The 20284-nt window shown below is 30.9% G+C and overlaps 1 protein-coding gene and 3 long non-coding RNA genes across 5 annotated transcripts; 2 read left to right on the top strand and 2 right to left on the bottom strand.

Moving 5' to 3' along the window:
- Window positions 1840–3356, top strand: LOC109345767. The gene is made up of 2 exons (XR_002107442.1): window positions 1840–2356; window positions 3024–3356. It is a non-coding gene; the product is annotated as an uncharacterized LOC109345767 (long non-coding RNA).
- LOC109345761 lies at window positions 3292–18668 on the bottom strand. Its single transcript, XR_002107441.1, has 3 exons — window positions 18658–18668; window positions 12472–12475; window positions 3292–3376 (listed from the first exon to the last, which is right to left on the bottom strand). It is a non-coding gene; the product is annotated as an uncharacterized LOC109345761 (long non-coding RNA).
- On the bottom strand, window positions 6752–9243 carry LOC109345752. 2 transcript variants are annotated; one of them, XR_002107440.1, is made up of 3 exons: window positions 8858–9243; window positions 8600–8664; window positions 6752–7193 (listed from the first exon to the last, which is right to left on the bottom strand). It is a non-coding gene; the product is annotated as an uncharacterized LOC109345752 (long non-coding RNA). The 2 variants fall into 2 exon arrangements; XR_002107439.1 differs by lacking the exon at window positions 6752–7193 and having other exon boundaries at window positions 8403–8664.
- LOC109345744 (calmodulin-like protein 3) lies at window positions 17051–18497 on the top strand. Its single transcript, XM_019584930.1, has one exon. It carries the CDS (start codon window positions 17412–17414, stop codon window positions 18084–18086), a length of 675 nt encoding a protein of 224 aa, XP_019440475.1. The 5' UTR covers window positions 17051–17411; the 3' UTR covers window positions 18087–18497.

Raw genomic sequence — 20284 nt, 5'->3', positions numbered from 1 at the left:
ATTAATAGTAGATGATGTGCTGACAGTGTAAAAAACTTTACACTCTCAATGCACAGATTTTAAACTCTATATATATATATATATCTTGTATGGATGTAACGTAACACATCATATTTGAACCAACCAATTATTAATTGGCAACTCAGAAAAGATAGGTCCCACTTTTCTCTATCTACATGCCTCTCATATATTAATCAATGTTCCATATACATATTTTATGTTGGTGAATTAGGCAAACAATCTATACGCTCCAGATTGATTATTGTAAGAATCAAACTTTTCCATCCATCATTCATCATTCATCATTCTCGTATATCGCATTCAAAAAGGAAAACAGTAATATTGTGGCTAAGCTTTTTTCATAACAAGTTAAGAGATTATGTTCCAATCTCTTTCATCACACCATTCATTTTAGCCTTTTTCTCCGTATTTTTATTTTGGTAGAATAAAAAACAACACATCAAAATGAAATTTTACTTTTTCGGCGCAAAATCGATCATAATTGATTTGCCTTAACTATTTAGCCATTTCTTTACTTATTTTGCCGTCTCACAAAAATGAAGAGCTATTATAGTCACACATATTATAATTAAAATAATTTCTCGTATAACACATCTTAAATAACAATTATGATTATTTATATATATATTTTGCTAAATCAAAACAATTGATTATTTTTAAATAACAATTAATTACTTGTTGAGAAGGCCAGAAGGGCGTAGAGCGAAAGGTTCATCATAGCCGCACAAATATTCAATAACTTTACCAAACCAATAAAAGGCCACTTTTCATTGTTTGTTGATTTACTAATAATAATATTATTACCGGTGTGTTCAAAGAAATTTCGTGCTTTTAGATCCACATTTTTATTTTATATAACTAGATACTTAACTTTTATATATTTCATTTATATAATTAGAATATATATTTTTGTATTTGGTGTATATTATATTAATTTTTATTTATTGGATATGCTTAAAATTATAGTTTTTATTTCTATTTAAATGTCAAATTTAAGCTGAGAAAGTAGTTTCAATTTGCAATTAATGTTTTAGTTATATTTAACTATGATGATATTATTTTTTTTGGAAATTAAAAAATATTAATAAAAATTAAAAAAGTAGAAATTACATAATAATAGTTATACCATGTTTTAGATTTAATAAATATAGATTATTTTAAGAATTTAATATTTATATACCAACTTAATTGCAATTAATGTTTTAGTTATATTTAACTATGATGATATTATTTTTTTTGGAAATTAAAAAATATTAATAAAAATTAAAAAAGTAGAAATTACATAATAATAATTATACCATGTTTTAGATTTAATAAATATAGATTATTTTAAGAATTTAATATTTATATACCAACTTAATAATATATAATTTACATTCATATATATATATATATATATATGTGTGTGGCATTATCATTCACATGTATTTCTATATAATGAGTTATAATGATACATTCATAATAGAGAAAATATCATCTACACTAATGAAGAGACAAGTACCATATAAGAATATACAAAACACAACATGAAATAATATTTTTGGCCTCTTATTTACTAAGAAATTACATTTTTATCATTAAAAATAAAAAATAAAAACAATTACTCACCCCTCTATTAACGAAGAGGAGCTAGTGCCTGATGAATGGTACATAGTCAGCTTTTCAACTAGGGTTCGAGAAAAAGCAGGGTTCAGTAAACTGTAGTAGTCCCCAATATTCTTCTAGGGATTGATGGAAAACTTAAATTAAACTAAAATGAAAATTCACTAACCCCTAAATTCTCCTATAAATACACACCTTCTCTTTCTCTACCCTGCAACATTTCTCTCTCTTATCTTAGCCTCTTCTATTCTGCACATCTTAGTCCTGGATTAGGGTTTTGGTTTTTACCATGAATTCCCATTATTTTTTTACATGGCCTTGTTCTGGGGTATCTATATTCTTCAATATATCATGACCCTCTTTGTATTCTTCCACAGCTTTCTTGAACTGCAGCATCTAAATGGTTCCTTTGCATGCATTCCATCTACCACCCATACCTTGTTTTGCGGTTCAATAAAGCTGTGGGAAGATACAAATAGGGTCAACCACAAGTTCTACCTTCAACCACATGATTCTTCTGTGAAGCTTGGTATCCAATTAATATTATTTTTTCTTTCTATTTTTGGTTTTTTTTTTGCTATCTTGATATAAGTTAGATCATTTCATTGACTTTTGTGAGAGTATCTGATCAGAATTCTCAGATGCAGTAGTCAAACATTGTACTTCTACCAATTGGGTAGATTTATTTTGATGTTGGCGATTTATAATTCACTTTGCCTTATGGACGTAACAGGTAATTGATTCAATCTACAATCAAGGGAATTTCAGCTCCAAATTTTCACAGATCCGAAATTACAGTTCATAACTTATAGGTTTTGTTTCAGATCTTCCAATATATAATTTGATTTTCTTTGTACAAATAATATATAATTTGTTTGATGTTAACTATATTGGTTTACGGCATCACCCTTTTTTCCCTTTTTACCTTTTCTAGTAATTTTTGTGATTAATTGTACAGTGTTGCTTACAGAATTAATTTAATTTAATAATTAGAATATTTCTTTTGCTTCTTAAGTATCTCATGTGTAGCTTCTAACGTAGGCAAAAGTTACAACTTAATTACGGTGGATTAAAGGTCACCATTGAGATTTCTGTATAGAACATTTGTCTAACTACATTCATTAATTCTTTGATCTGTACTTGTACTGTATAGTCGGCAAAGTTACACATGGTTCAGTAATTAAATAATCATAGTATCTATTAACTAATCACAATTAGTGGATCTTTAATTATATTTATTTGCAAGATAGGAACAATTATACCTCTATTGTCTTGCTTTTACACATACAAAAAAGGGTACTATATCTAGATTCATCCTAGCCAGCTAGATCAAAGTATTTTAGTTTAAAAAATATCTTCAAGTCACAACAAGAAAGACTTTGTTTGTTTATGATGCACAGGAACTAACTAGAAGGAACAAATTGAGTTACAGATTGTAGACAATGGACCACAGAATAGTGGTTATACTACCTTTATTTCTTGTTTTGGGCTTCCAACAAGTTACGGAAGCTCTTAAGCTATTGGTTGGTGACCCCTAGCAAGAGGCTAGGTGAAGCTTTTATTGGAAAAGATTAACCATAAGGAACCCACCTCAAAAATTAATCCAGAGCTGTACTACTGTGATTTTTGCTGTAGAAGATAGAAAGCTACCTAAAAGAAATGCAGACACATGCCTGTGAAGGAAACTAGGGTTTTCCTTTCTCTCAATCAAGTTAGAGACATCCATGATGCAAGAAATGGGAGTTTAGTTCACCTGTTACTAATGTTTTCATACGAACAAGGATCCTCTCAAGTACCGGAGAAACAATTGTTTGGTTCTTTTCATGATTTCAATAACAAAAATATAATTTCATGATTAATGAGAATAAAAGTGTTATTATAAATTGTCTTTTATTTATTATTTTGTAGCACTTGTCTGCCTCTCCGGTAATGAAGATGACCCTTATTCGCTTTTTATATACATTCCTTGTGCTGAAAATCAGTTCATTTTTGTTTATCAAGAAAGCCTAGGAAATTTGAAAACAGTCAAAACATCTTTTTTGTGCACTAAGTGCATCTCTCCAAGTCAATAGTAAAGACTAATCAATTTGAAGCCATAAAAATTGCCATAATGAATTTTGCCTCTACTGACAAAGCATTTTCCATAAACATAGTAGAGAGTAAACCAATGGTATCATATTTAAGTAACCGGATCATGTACCAAATGGGTTAAGACCTTGTTCAAGCATCTAACAAAGTCCATTTTGTTACATCAATACACTATCAATAACACCATTCCAGATGGGTATGTATCTTCATTTTTCTGTATTATGAAGATTAGATCCGACAGAATGTTGAGCTTTCAGATCCAACAACTTTCACGGGCATCCACTTCTTTTATTTTTCTTTTCCAAAAGATAATGCAAAAGTCTTATGAGCATGCTACTTTATTGGCAAGATCAATATCCTAATCCTACTGTAACCCACTAATCTAACATGTTTTTGTTTGTTCCTCATCTTATGGCATTGTTTTAATTTTTTTCCTTGTTGCTGATATATACTTTTTAATTGAATGAACATGATGTCCTGCTTTTCTTTGTTTGGATCTATTATTTGTTTATTATATTCATTGTCGTGATTATACCCCTCCTTTACTTTAAAGTGTCTCTCACACTTTGCTATGACTACTTTTAATTTAATTAATGATGCATTATTGTAGTCAAATAATGTGGATTGTGTGATTTCTTTATCTTATTTTGAGGGTACGTTTTTTTTCTATGGAGAAAAGGGAATTGAAAAGGTTAGATTTTCTTGTGCTTTGTGATGTATGTGCAAGAGTGGAAGATCGGTGAAAAAGGTTAAACGACATAGAATGAATAAATTAATACCTAATCCTCTTGATCTTGCAGTGTTACCAGTGACATTTTGTCTTGTGGCTGCAACTATCAAATATATTAATTGGATTATATTTCTGAACTACCTCCCCCCAATAATGTTATGATCAATCCATAATTCTGCTGAGATTCCATTTTCTGTGAAAAGAAAAGCATATTGCACGATCTCCATGTTTCCTGCATTTATTAATTGGGTATATACTTTTCTGATTTTATATTCTGTCATGTTCAATCTACCTTCCACTCTAAACATTAGTCCTATTCATTTATATTTTTAAACTTCTTTTGTCCTTTTGTATCTCTTCATTAGGAAATAAAAAAGATGACAAAAATAAGAAATTAAGGACATGTTTGATTTATGAAAATGTTCTCTATTTCCTTTAATTATTGCAAAAATATCACTCTTATTTCATTTTATTATTACTTGCATTGTTTCTTGGCTATTCCGCTTAAAATACACACACTGCCATACACCCAAGAAATATTCACACATGGACATGGATCATTTTTCGCAAAAAAAAATTCATGTCTCAATGTCCCAAACCAATCATATGCATCCAATTGATATAAAAAATATATTTTATATTTTTATTATTTTTCTTTTCAATTATGTGACACTTTTTAATTGGCTTGGTACATAAATGGGACACTAAAAGTGAGACATGTGATCTCCATTCATTAACATATTATCTGAGGCATAATAATTTGAAGTACAAGGATTTGTTGTCCCAAAGTCTGTCCCAAACCAATAATATTATGTCATGTCACTTTAAAAAGTTAAATATTCATAACTTTACCAATTTTTGTTTCATTATGATTAGTTATGGATATAGTTGAGAATATCAGATCTCATCATAATTTGAAGCTATTAGTTGAATATGATGACCATGCATGATTGTTCTTTGTCTCCAAGTACAATTTCATTCTTGTCATGTGGGTTAAGATAATTTCCTTTCATTCTTATTTTGTCACTTTTATATGAGAAAGGTAAAAGGTGTTATTATTTTCATTGGGCTCTTTGTATGGCTGGCTGGTTCCGTCGCTTGCATCAATAGCTTACCCTACCTTTGATGGTTGGCATGTGCCATGTAGTGTATGTTGTTGTCATTTCGTTACTCAATTATTCATTTCATTGCAAATAAGATTCATTTTTCTTTAATCATCTTTCACGGGACAGGGTAATATCATAACAAGGACCCAATTCTAACAGATCCTGCCGACACATATCATGCTTAAATTACTATCCTACGTGCTTCATTGGAACCGGTTTTATGTCCTTATACTTGTATTAAAACAAGTACAAGAGATAGCCACCCAATACAAAAGAGATCAAGACGTCAACTTTGTAGAACAAAACCCTATAATATAAGTAATTGTCACTATTCAAAATGAGTTTTTTCATTAAGTCTTGAAGTTGACCCGTTCACTACTTAAGTATGTTGGGCTTTTAACATGTAGACGGGGTTAATGGCATTGTTATTAAAAACAATTATTCCTGTGAATCTTCTCGATTCAAACAAGATAATTCTATGTGAAAAATATTTGTTTATTTGTCAAAAACTAATTCTTTTTTATTAAAAAGGATACCTTTGGTGCAGCCAAAGTATACGCAACATCCTCGCAACCAACCCAAGAAACCTTGGAAGTCCAAAAATATACATGTGGCTAGAAAAAATAATAAGATAAAAGAAACAGATAATTTAAACACTATATATTACTATTGCTGCATATCTTAATCTATTTTTTCTACCCACGAAAACTTGTTTCATTATCTCCAAGAAAAATTAACGGGATAAGATTGTACAAAATCCAAATCCTATCCTCTCATGTGTACTTATTTTTAATTGTTTGGTTCTAGGGAGCTTGCAGTATGTCCTTTTAATTTCACATAAACGACAGATGATGGGGTAATTAAACATAATTATTTATAGAAACTCAGCAAAAACAGTATTTTGGGCTTTTAATTACTATTGAAACATTTTATTTTTGTGTGTATACTATTGAAACATATTATGTAAATGCTTGAAATTGAATCTGAACATTCCCATTTATCTTTGTTGTGGTACATGAGTGGGAACCAGGATTCACTTTCTCTGAAACTTCATGTTGTTCCAAGTCAATCATATTTCACCAAATAGCATAAAAATGTTACTCTATGTTTTTTATTTTTCTTTTTAAATATATAACAACTTTCCATTGAACTGTTACACAATGAGACACAAAATGTGAGACAACTGATCCTCATTCGCATGAGTGGTGCCCGAGTCCCATTCACAGTATTGCATTGAGTAAAAATTTTCTTTAGTGAGTTTTAGGTTAACATAGAAAAAATGACAGAAAGATCACAAATAGCAATTTACACTGCATGGCAACTGAAACCAAAGTTTCTGTTTACCCTCATACATACGAAATATACTACCACATTTTTCTTACTTCTTTTGTAATATATATATATATATAATATTTATTCAACAGTGGTGTCAATGCTAAAAAGCAAGAATATTTCTGTACTAGGAATTTGGTTCAGGATCCAGTTCATGACATTGAAGGTTTCACTATGCATCCATAATCAAATGTAGCTTTGTCTCTCTGGTAACTCATACAATGTCGTGTCAAAATTGACAAAGCTGTTTCATGGGACACTCGATGGGTTTCGTGTGCCCATGTTCAAAATTTCCACATTTTCCCTTCTGAAGACTGTAAAATAAAAACTTGTCTAATATTATAGGTGGAATATGGTGCACTGTTAGCTTTGGAAAATTTTAGAGTGAAGAAATGTTATGTTAGATAAGAATGAAAAATTAAATACTATCTAAATGAAGAAACTTATCAACTTAATTAAAGATCCTTCAAAAAAAATTAAGTTCAGCTTATTTGTATAATTTTCTGCATAACCATATTAAGTCACATGATGAATATATTTTATCATATCTTCTTTTTTATACGTAGATGCACAGAAGTGCCATGCCTCTGTGCCTGCCTAGTGATTAAATCTGAATTTGGGTGGTCCTACTCTTCTGTGTACAACCTGTTGCATTCCCTTTGGCTAAACCTTTATAGTGTATCTAAACTTTATCTCTTCTAATTGGTAAAGGTTCTCTCTTTTTTTCTTTTTCTAAACTTTATCACTAAGCACTATCTTCATGATTTTCTTGCTTCACTAATGCAAAATATTTTCTGCTACATACACCCAAAAGCTTAATGTGTTTAGGTGAAAATTCAGTTGATTTCAGACATGTAATGTAAATTGTTTCTATTTACTATTTAGCTTTGCATGTAAAACTGTAATACAGTTAAAAATCTAGTGGCAAGTGAACAACACGAGACAAGAAGTATCATAAATTACCCAAGATTTCAGCACCAACATGGCTTTCAACAGAGAAAGAGACAGCCAGAGAGAGAGAATATTGGGAAGGGTGTGGGGATCACTTGTCCCCAAATGTGTCACATTTCATGTCTCAAGCCAATTATATATTGACACATGAATTAAAGAAATTTTTTAAAACAAAATGTAATAAAATGTAGCACTCTAATTAACTTGGGACAAAGAGTAGAACATCGTTTGGGATAGATGATCGCGGAAGAGATGTTGAAAGGAATCAATCAATAGGCCAAATGATGTCAGAAGAGAGGAGTGATTAGAAAAATGATGTCATATAGTGACAAAGGTTAACCTTTTTCACAGAAATGTAGGAGAAGATGTGGATTCACTAAACCAAAAGGGCAACAAGAAGAACTGTCATCATTAATGATAAAAAGGAAAGGTGAGGAATCTTCTCTGCAACCATTTACTTTTCTTTTCACCATTTGATTGATTGAATCAGTTTTATAGTAATAAACTAGTAAACTAGATAATGGGAAAGTTCACATAATTCTACAGACAACTAGGAAACATTAAAAAAAAAATTAATTTAAAAAATAAGTATATTTGTACTTTTCTACAGCCCCTCACCTTTTATGGCTCAAACTTGTAGCATCTGATTTAACAAATATGTTATTATTAAATTTGTTCTTCTCATGTTCTTTGTATATACTTTTGAATTAAAACCTACATTGTCTGTTCATCATGTAGACCCAAGAGTAAAAAGGTATTCTTGAGTTACCTGGGAATTTTCTCACTGAAAAGAGGAGTGTTGATTTCGGGTAAAGTGAGTCTTTCCCTTCTTCCCTTGAAGATAAGAAAGAGAAGACAATTTGGCTGGATCAAGTTACAGAAATTTCTAGCAAGACAGTAAATTCAGGTAAAGTGAATCTGATATATAGCAAGGCTATAAATTCTTCAAGGTTAAGAGATTATATCATAGAATGATACCAAAAAATCTTCTAGAGAAAGAGAACATAGTTGTGATGGTGAGATTTACCGTGATATATTGAGATGAAAGGATAAGGTTCAACCATGCATTCTGCATCTGCAAGAGGAGTAGGAGCAACCAAGCCTGAGTTGCCATATTCTCCCACAGCTTTCTTGAACTTCTAGGGCTTCAAATTCTGGACATGAAGAACACTAAGATGCATAAGAAGTTCAAGAAAGCTGTGGAAAAGTATGACCAGGACTTGAGCACAAAATTGAGCCATAGATCTCACATCCCAACCCAGTTATGATTATATAGTTATAAAAGGAAAGGAGGTAGAAATATAGAAAAGGAGGGGTGAGAAATGAAATGAGATTATGAGTATGGCCATACAAATAAAGTTTTAATGGACCACTCTACCATTTATAATATCAATCTACCACTAGCTTTATAGAGAGGAGGGTGTAGTGAAAGAGAGGGTTGGTTGGGTTTGGGGTGGGGAAGGGTGAGAGTAGGGTTAACCTTCATTTACACAAAGGTGCAGTGCAATTATAACACAAAAATTATTTACTTTCTTCCAAGTGAGTGCGTAGTGGGTCACATACAAACTTGTCACACGGGTAAAGAACAACAATCCTTCCAAAAAAAGACAAATCATCAGTAAAAAAATAGTTACTATAATTATATTTGTAACATGCTTTTTTTTTAAGAATCATCTCTCATTAATGAAATTTGTTCTCTTTTAAGTTTCCTCTTCCTTTTTCTTTGTTCACTCAAGCAATAAATATATTTTGTAAAACAATAACTAGTATACCCAAAAATCTAATATTGTCCTGTAAAAATAACACAAAAACAAAAAAGTAGAAACTTAACTACTCAAGCAACAAAAAAGAGTAGGAAAAAAAGGCAAAATAGAGTTTGTAAATTGAGAAACCTTCCCATTCCTCTCACATGGCACCATGTGAAAAGGGTCTTTTTTTATTTTGTCTAGATTTAAAGGTATGGGTGGTTTATGGTCCCCCAAACTTTGTATACCCATGATTTTGTTTCTCTTTGATTTATAAACAAATAAATAGTCCATAATCAATGATTTTGCAGTAATGCAAATGTTTTATCTGGACAGACTAATTTATGTACAGCTAGTTATGACAATGCACAATGTGGAAGCATATGGGTTGCACAATGAAATAAGGACTATTATTGTGCACTTTTCTTTTTCTTCTCAACTCATATATAACTTCAGAAAAGGGATAAAAAGAAGTAACATAGTTGAGGATTGTTTCCATAGAGAATGCCTTTATATTTTTTCCACTTATATGAGTATTTATCATGGAGCTATATATTCCAGCTATGTGCTATATACATCTATAACTAGCTTCTTACATAAACCAAGATTGTACTTTGCAACAAAGTGGTTGAGTTTTTATTTCTAATGCCAAATGTTTGCTCAAAATAATAAAATGTTTGCCATTGGAGATGTATCAAAAAGTTAATATGTCTGGTATTAATTCAGGAATTGAATAACGTTCATTATTATAAATTTACATAATAATTAATTATCTATAAATTTATTATATACTGGTCGAGTGGAAACCTGCAAAAGATTAATGGATCCCTCTACCTAATTATTCAAGCCTATTATTAATGAATGAACTAGCATCTACAAGTTTAGCTCACTAGAAAAGAAACCAGATCCTCTCCTGTTCCAACAAATTTTAACAGTTTAGATTTTTAAATAAAAAATAACAATCAAATACCAAACTTTCCTTCTACCTCACATTCCAATATTAAATTATCTCTTATCACGAGAAGAAACTTTTGTATCCTTTTGGTCAAGTACTTTACTTAATTTTGGTCCTTTAGTTTTCTTAATTAATATTTGAATTAAATAAAAATTAATTCTTCAAGAGGTAAAAGAATGAGACATAAAGTGTGAGTATAAAGATTTAAACTAAATCTCAACCACACAATTTCAATGTCAAAACTTTGTCGATAAAAAATTGAAATTCAACTTAAAAATCATTTTATATTTTCAATAATTTCAGTTTTCCCTTTCAATGCCCATTTAAGCCATAGATATTTAAATTTAGATAAGTTATCTATTTTTTTCAATTTCAATTTCTTCATTTTAAATTAAATTTTATTTTCCAATGTTGATTGTTAGCAGTTGGTAGAATTCCCTGGTAAAACTTGTACCATATCTGTCTTAACCTTGTAACATGTAGCATTCATTTCTCTCCCATAAAATCCTTAAGATAACAGAAAAATGAAAAACAAAAACCCATGCAAGAGACTTGAGTTTTTTTTATCAATATGTTATTATTTATTGTTAACGAGACTCAAACTCTCAACTTTTTTTATTCGGCATCTTCTCCCTAACAAAGCACTTTATAAATTCTTCTTTTTTTCACAGTTGCTGTAGGTGCAACAACCTATGATTGAATTTGCCCTCATCATGATTTTTGAGAGAGTTACAAGCCCAGTGGGGGCCTGCCACGGGCTCAGTCATGCATATCCATGACATCAGATCATAGAGGAAAAAGAAGATAAAAGTATGGTTAAACAAATATTGATCCAGAAGAAATCATTGAATAATTACCTTAGAGTTGGAAATTGTCTTATTCTTGGTCTGCATGGAATGGAATCAAATATTAGAGTTGAAGCTAATCACAAAGTTAAAGTAAGGAGAGGGTTGTTAGGCTTTTAGGGTTGGCAGTGGGACTCTGAAAGTGGGGCCATGGTAGCTAGGGTTGAATTTTAATTGAATGATGAATGACATTTATTTGCAGTGGCTACCTCTCACATGTCACACTCTCACTCAGCCACTCCCACGAATGCTAGCTTTTCAGATTCGCTTTCTTTTCATAATTTACATCACTTTCCATATTAAGTTATAGTTTGAGGGATCTACACCTAATATCACCAAGCCTCACATTTCTAGATATATAGGCCAAATAAAATATTATATCTCTAGATGGAATTCATCATAAGTTATTATGAGAGTTTGTGAAGGTTTTAAGGGTAGCTATACAATTGCGATTGAAACTATTGTTTGCAACTACATCACACATATGTAATTGTTATTTTTTATAAGTAAATTGTATTAAAAATAACATAAAAATGCTAACTCAATATAAGAGAAAGATGAGGAAATAATCTTTTTAACATAGGGTAAGATAATACAAGATTTTAGATCATTACACCAATTTGTAAAGATTAAAGAAGTTGGAGCATTTTTGGAAAGAAACTAAGACCAAGACCATGACCTAGCTTGGATCAAATCCATGATATGCACATAACTGATCACAACAAATCACCACAATTTTTCCCCTTTTACACTTGGCCGAAGCGCATCATGCAAAACTAAGTTGTTGTAGGTAGGTGAATAGAAACTTTTTTTTTATAAGCAAATGAATTAAAGAACAGCATAAGGGGTGTCAACCTGATTACAAATTATAAGAGTGTTTAGTACACATAATAGGATCAATGCACCATTGTGCGAAAAAATAAAATTTAAGAACAACATTGTTAGAAAACCAAACTCAAGTGAATAGAAACTTGTAACCAAAATAGAATCTTTTCCACGCGTCAAAGGCAAAATTACAATAGAGAAACAAATACTCAATAGATTCTATATAGTTCTTACAAGTAGCACAATTAATGTTATCAACCCTCTTAATAACCTTCCTTTTATAACATGTCTTAAAACCATGGTCACATTTTCCCCTATGTTTTAAATTTGGTTGTACAATCACAATCATGATATTATAATTTTAATAATCTATTTAGCATAATCACAACCATAATTATTCTCACCCTATCAATACAACTTTTCTATTACGTGGTCAATTGTGATACACATAATATGTCTTTATAGGAATGTTTCTATTTTTTTCTCTCTATTTATGTGTGTAATTTGCAGTAATTTTTTATAATATTATAATTATTATTTTTTTATCAAAATAATATTATTGGATGATCGAGTACGCATTATGGAAATCTTGTAAGACGTTTTGAGATACTAGTATCATGACATCTCCATAATAAAACATATTATATAAATAGGGTTGTTATCATTAAAAGATCCCAAGAACTATAACAAAAAAAATGATAGAAGTTGACTCAAAAGTGCATCAATAGAAAGAGAGATAAGAGAAAGGTAAGAAATGTAATTCAAGTAATGCACTTTTATCAAAAAAGGAGTGCATAGAGTTAAAAATTTATCAAGTGTAAATGTAAAAGTTATCTGATATGTGACTTATAATTATTAATATTATGTCATCATAACGATAACAAAATTATAGATGACAACGGTAGCTAAGCTACCACATGTTTTAAGGCAGAGACTGGGCTTGAGCCCTATTGTAAGGTCCTATTCAGAAAGTCATCATATTTGGTATTATTATAAATGTTGATAGCAAAGAATGCAATTTGTGAGGGCCAAGCTACAGTAATACATTAATCTATATGAAAACTTATTGTTTGAACTTGTTTGGCATATTGGATTATATGTTGCTTAGTTTCTAAAGTTGATGTTATATTTCAACACCCATGGGCCAGATAAATGATTCAGCAAAGGAACCATATGCATGTTATGTCCCTATTATTACACTGTTCATATAATTCTCTATGTCATTAAGTAGTACCATTTCCATTTCTTATAGCATGCCAAAGGGGTCCATACTCCACAACACATGTTCATCTTAGATATGCAAATATGTCACATAAGGTGAAGATATATATGCGATAATAACTTTAAAGCTGAGAATATGTTCATTCAAAACTGGAGCTAGAATTGATAATATTGCAATGCAGAAGGGCTTATCTTTTTATTGCAAAACTATTTTTAAGAAGTGATTTTAGTGAGACTAGAAAAAAAAGGCATATCCCAAATTTTGAGATATTATTGACCAAGAGTATACATGAATCCAAAAGAAAAAAAAAGAGTATTCTAAGATATGTAATAAAAAATCAGCACAAAATATTAATGAGTATTACTATAAAATATGCCCTCATAAGTTCTAAAGATCCTTTATGATATTTAAACAAAAGTGGATGCATCCGGCCAGAAGCCTAAAAATAAGGAAAAGGCTACAGTTTCTGGGATATCAATACCACTAAAACAGTAAAACCCTTTAAAAAAACACCACAAAAACATTAGTGAGATAGGGTCATCTATACCAACCAAAAAAAATATTGGTTTAATGGAGTAAGTCCCCTAAATTCTCATATAAATCAACATGTTATATTTCAATTCCTAAAATGTTACTTATTGTTCACATATTTCAAAATTATAGTAGTTAATTTTATATGTGTTTTCAATGGCAAAAAATATTATTACATTAAAAAATTAAAATATCTCTCCAACTGCAAGACCTGATTGGTTAGCGCATCAGCACAGACATTGATGCCCCTGTCAACAAAATTATTAAGCACTCTCAAAGTGCAATCTTCATCCAATTACCATTTTACTAGTTTAAATAGTATCAAAAACTTTAAAATCCAATCATTTCTAAGGTCAGACCATTTAAAATTCAAATTGTTCCTTAACCAGATAAAGATAAGAGAAATGTACAAATAAATTTGTATAAAGAGATGATATGTTAGTTGTCTAGGTGGGGTGGAGGGAGTGGGTGTCCAGTGGTTTTCGTCTAACATTCTCAGAAGTCTAGGTGATGGGTCTCAGTCTAGATTTTGGTTGGATATTTGGTGCGGTTTGAGTAGATTCTGTGACTCTTTTAGGAGATTGTCTTTGGTGGCTCTGGATGTCAACTACTTTGTTTGTGATTGTAGTTTTTGGGATGCAGGGAATTGGGTGTGGTCCTTGAAGTGGAGGAGAAAATTATTTGTGTGGGAAGAAGCTCTTGTGAGGCAATTGTATGGTATTATTATGCCTTTTTCTTGTCAGCAGGGTAGAACGGATTCGTGGGGGTGGAGCTTATGTTCTCCAGGGGTTTACTCGGTGAGATCCGCTTATGAGGCTCAAATTCAGCATTCGGTGGCTGCTGTGGATCTGCTTGTGAAAAAGGTTTGGATTTCTTGTTTACCTTCAAAAATATCTTGCTTTGTCTGGAAGTTATTAAAAGGGAGAGTTGCTACTAGAATTGAGTTGCGGAGAAGATCTATTATGGTGGATGTTGATTGTTTGTTTTGTTGTAACTCTAAGGAAACTATTGATCATCTTTTTTTACTTTGTGAGTTCTCGTCAGCAGTGTGGAAAGGTTTTTATGATTGGATTGGGTTTAAAGTTGATCTTCCTGGGAATTGTTGTGATCTCCTTAAGCTTCATCTTAGTGTTTGGAAGAAGAAGAAAGGCTCTTATGTGTGGGGTATGTTGTGGTGTGCCGTGATTTGGTCTCTCTGGTTGATGAGGAATGACTCTGTATTTAATGGTAAGGAGTGTAGTTATTTGTCTATTCTTGAGTTGATTAAGCTTAGATCCTGGTTGTGGTTTTCCTCTGCTTGTGATAATAGTTTAATTTCCTTCTCTTCATGGATTACTGATCCTTTTTACTGTATTGGTAACTTCTGATTGTTTGTTGGGTTAGCACCCCTTGTGCTTTCTTAATGAATGTTCTTTCTTTTGTTGTGCAAAAGAAAAAAGAGATGATATGTTATGCTTTATTACAATGATTCCGTAAATCAGTTGTGTATTTGTAGATAAGTTATTTACAAATATTTTTTGATTGATTGATAAGTGTATTTGTAGATAAGTTAGTAAGGTAATTAAATATTATTCGGCAATCTCAATGTTGTGCTAAGTATAGGCTAATCTTATCATATTTTATTCAGCACACTTCCTATATTATTTTCTGTTGTCGTGTTCTTACCTATTTTAGCACAATTGTGAAAAATATTGTTGAAATTATATAATTAATTATGAATACTGTATAGTTAAGTTAAAAACTTTGTATTTTGGAGTATCACTTTTAATGAAATATCAAATATGTTTTAAGCTCTTATAAAGAAAAATAGTATTATATCCGCAAGGTTGAAAATAGCACTTGGGCGAGATTGCCCAAGATGCAACAATACTCTTGGAGACCCAATAGGATATACTAATTAGTAAGTAGGAAAGGTCACCCAATTTATGGGCCGGAAATACTTTAACCCAAAACATTTAATGAACACTCAACACAGAAAAAACAACAATGAAGTGCTAGAATAAATAAAGGGATCATGTTATAGTGTATGCTAAATACACTTGTTAAGGAATTAAGCATAATATATATATATATGAAAATGCAAAATCTTAAATGCACCATTTCTTATATGAATTTTATATGTATACACTGACAGTAAATATTTTTTACATTTTTTACATTGTCAGTAAATCATTTATCATTCATATATTAATTAGCATTAACTCTCAAACAAAAGTAATACAAATCAATGGTGAATGATGTGCCGATAGTATAAAAACTTTAAATTGATGGTACACAGATGTAAAAATCTTCTTATATACATTCATATTTTGAATTTCTTAACAAATATGTAAAGTGTTTATTTTTAATGCTTTATTACATGATATTAAGCAAAAGTGCGAATATAACGGATTGCACCTTAACATGACCGAAATTATTTTAAAATACCAACTTTTTATCTATTTTATCTTATAATTTGTATCACTCAATGTATGATTAGTCATAAAAATATTTAATAATTAAAATTTTAATTTAAATATATTTTTTTCAATAAATCACAGCTTATGATATACAGCGGCAGAAACATAATCTCGATGCTAATATTGAATAAATGCTCCATACAAATTTAACATCCCTAAATCTTTTAAATCAAAACCAAGAACTCACTTAATAATATCCCTAATTTTTTTAGTATAATTTTCTCTAATTTAGAGAAACATAATTAACTCATTCAGATATTAACTTTCTAAAAATTAAATATAAACTCTGAGAAAGAAGTTTGTGGAACCATCATGATTAAAGTAGATGCTGAAAGAGCAGCAAATTGATATTATTATTCTATATCACATGATTGGATTGGGCAAAGCAGAGAGACATAATTCCTTTCCATAAGAGCACTTATGTTGTGCCTTACTATTTCAGTTGATCTGTCCCAAGATATTTATGTCCTCATGTATCTAGCCAATAAAATCTTATAGAATAATATAAAAATATTAATTTATTTTATTATAATATATATTTTTATTTAAGTTAAATTTTTTAATTGGACAGGACACTAAGTGAGACGGAATATGAACAGGTGATCCCGTCCTACTATTTCTGCACATATAATTACATTCAACAAATAAGATATAAGATTAATGAAAAAATAAAACAAAAAAACCATACAATTAAGCTTGTGTTATGTCAAGAATATCACACATTTTGTTGTGATGTTATGTCATTGTTATATCCTCAAAATCTTCTCAACTTTGCTATAATAGTGATATATTATAGTTCACGCGGTTTGTGGGATCAAAAAAAGCATAACCATGAAACCCGCGTGATTTCTTTAACACTAAGAACCTTTTTTTATGTATGTGTCTTAACAACATTAGAAACCTCAAAAGCAGACAAAGTTTTGTGTGTTCTTAACTTCTATTCTTCTAACTAGTTCTTCAATCTTCTTCCACCTTTATCTTCATCATTTTGATCAAAATATGGTGCTACTATTAGCTACACTGTTCTTGAGTGTGCTGTTCATTGCAGGCTTCATAAACATGTTCTTTTACATACCCTACTCCAACAAGATTTGTTTTTGGCTTCGAATTTTCTTACCCAACAATGGTAATTTCAAAACCAATTTCACTCTTGGCAGTGCCACCACTTCACAAGAAAATAAAGTGGAGAGGGATGCTTTGAAGAAGGATGAGCTTAGAAAAGTGTTTTCCACATTTGACAAGAATGGTGATGGATTCATAACAAAGCAGGAGCTTATGGAGGCACTAAGGAACTTCATGACAGATAGTGAGATTGATGATACTTTTGTTAAGTTTGATTCAAATGAAGATGGTTTGATTGATTTTGATGAGTTTTGCTTGTTGACTAGTGAGTCTATTATGTCAAATGAGAAAGAGGGTATCATTGGAAATGAAGGTGAAGAAGAGGTTAATTTAAAGGAAGCTTTTGATGTATTTGATAAAGATAAAGATGGACTTATATCTGTGGAGGAGCTAGCTTTGGTGCTTACTTCATTGGGATTAAGAGAGGGAATGAATATTGAAGAGTGCAAAGAGATGATTAGGAAGGTTGATATGGATGGAGATGATATGGTCAATTTTAATGAGTTCAAGAGAATGATGATGAATAGAGAAAAGCTTTTCTTTGTGGCATAGTTGATCACACAAGGCACTATTAATCTCTCATTTCTATTTATTTTTCTGTCCAGATTTACCATCATAACTTAACTCACAAAATTCAACATCCTCAACAGAAATATTAAATATGTGTGTATATATCTTATGATCACATCATATCATATTATATATATATATATATGTTTTGTAGACCACCAGAAACTCTTAGAGATACATGAAATGTATTAGTGTTGTGATGTAGTTAGAATGTTGTGTTCCTGATTGATTTCCAAGTTTACACTCTTTATCTTATTTATGTTTTCATTTTTCCCCTTTACCTTGGGATTTGTTTCATTCAATTTGCGTGTATTGATATTGGCACCAAATGGACATAACCATTGCTTGTAGTTGAGACTTGCAATACAAAACTACTATAGTCTTGAAGTTTGACTTTTGTTCTCTTTTCTCCAAGAAATTGGGAAAACGAATTGTAGATATATATGTACTTTTAATTCGAGACTATTTCAAGCAAGGTTATTCCAAAATACATACATAGTACGAATTGTTAACAAGTGGCGCATTTGTTAAAAACAACATTACAAGGGAAAACTAGTACTAGAAAATTAAGTCTAATAGTTTTCGAATCTAATAAATTCAACACTTTCTAAGACAAACAATGACTAGTATCCTAACAACATGAGACTTGTTAACATTCATAATCAGATTTCATAAGAGCAAGTAATGATTATTTATTAGAGTGGAATAAATTTGCAAGCTTTGGTCTTACTTGATCTCTACAAAAACAAAAGGATAAAAGAAAATATAGTAGTGGAGCATGTATAAAGCAAGCATTATTTTCAGGGTATACATTTTACACTTTTGCTTTTGTAGATGCCCTTTAAACATTGGACGAGTAGAAAAAGAAACAAGCAACCCCATCTGCAATGAGCTTTTTAGTTTGCTCATCATAGTATTTGTTACTTAATCCCTATGGTTATCATTAAACCAACAGTGTCCCTTTAGATAAGAAAAGGAATTGGGCCTGGACCAAATCAAGCTCACACGTGTATGGATTAGGCAAAGATAAGAAAAGCTGGTAATCCAAAATGAACAAAAACAACGGAACCCAAAAGCGAAGGATCTCTTTTGCCCCACCAATGTTTTCGTTTCACAGCACCCTTTATTTCGGAACATTAAATATAAATATTTACATTCAAATAAAAAGCTTGCACATAATATAAAGAAAGTTTAGACATGCTGAAATATGTTTAGTTTCCAATGATTTTAACCCGAACTCTTGTACCCGGCAGGCACCATAATATATGGCTTTGAAGCCATTAGCCTTTGAGTGCTAACCAATTGTATGATGTATGTCTCAGAACCAGTTTCTCTGAAATCAAGAAATAATAATAATGAGATTTAGTTCAAAAATGACTCTAAAATATAATTACACTATTTATTCACTCTCACAAAATAACATTCAATTTCAATTAAGGATGGAATATAGTGTTACAAGTAGAGATGGCAAAACAGGTCGCCCAGTCTGTTTAGTCCGTGTCCGCAAAAAATTAAGTGGGCGCGGACATACCCGCATTGGCTTAAGGGACAAAACTCAGTGTCCTGCCGCTTTAAAACGGGCAAGTGGACAAAAATTGTATGTCCTGCCGACAAAAAAATGTGGGTTATACGAGCGCGCCCGCGAGCAATGTCCGTTTTGCCATATATAGTTACAAGTTTTTTTATATATAGTAAAGATAAAGAAAACTTCATCATAAAGACATGATGAAATAATAAAAGATTAACTCTTGTTATATTTTGAACTTTTTAATTATACTTCAACATAGGTGACCTACTTGGTTGTCACTAGATATATTAAATATGTTCTCTTATTAATTTGGAATGATAACTAATAATAATTCTATCCTTTTATCACACCTAAAAGTGATGTGTATAGATTTGGAGTTGTGTTAGTTGAGATTTTAACATGATGTAGATGAATGGACAACAAACGCCCAAGTGGGGAACAAGTCTTGTTTCGTGGATCCTCGCTCGGAATAGCTTCACAAGAACATGGATGACTCACTGCAGGATCTTAACAGCCTTGAAGATCTTGTTGTTGGATCATACTATTGAGCCTTCAATCGTGAGGGATGTTATCGAGATATGAAAAGAGAAGGGAGACATAAGCGAAACACTATATATCTTGAACTAAAACTTTAATAATACATTATTTCACA

The sequence above is a fragment of the Lupinus angustifolius genome, chromosome LG01 (genome assembly GCF_001865875.1).
Source record: "Lupinus angustifolius cultivar Tanjil chromosome LG01, LupAngTanjil_v1.0, whole genome shotgun sequence".
NCBI classification, from domain to species: domain Eukaryota; kingdom Viridiplantae; phylum Streptophyta; class Magnoliopsida; order Fabales; family Fabaceae; genus Lupinus; species Lupinus angustifolius.
This window is presented reverse-complemented; position numbering and strand designations above follow the sequence as displayed.

Coding starts and splice junctions, on each gene's coding strand:
- LOC109345744 (XM_019584930.1), top strand. CDS start 17,412: ATGGTGCTACTATTAGCTACACTGTTCTTGAGTGTGCTGTTCATTGCA.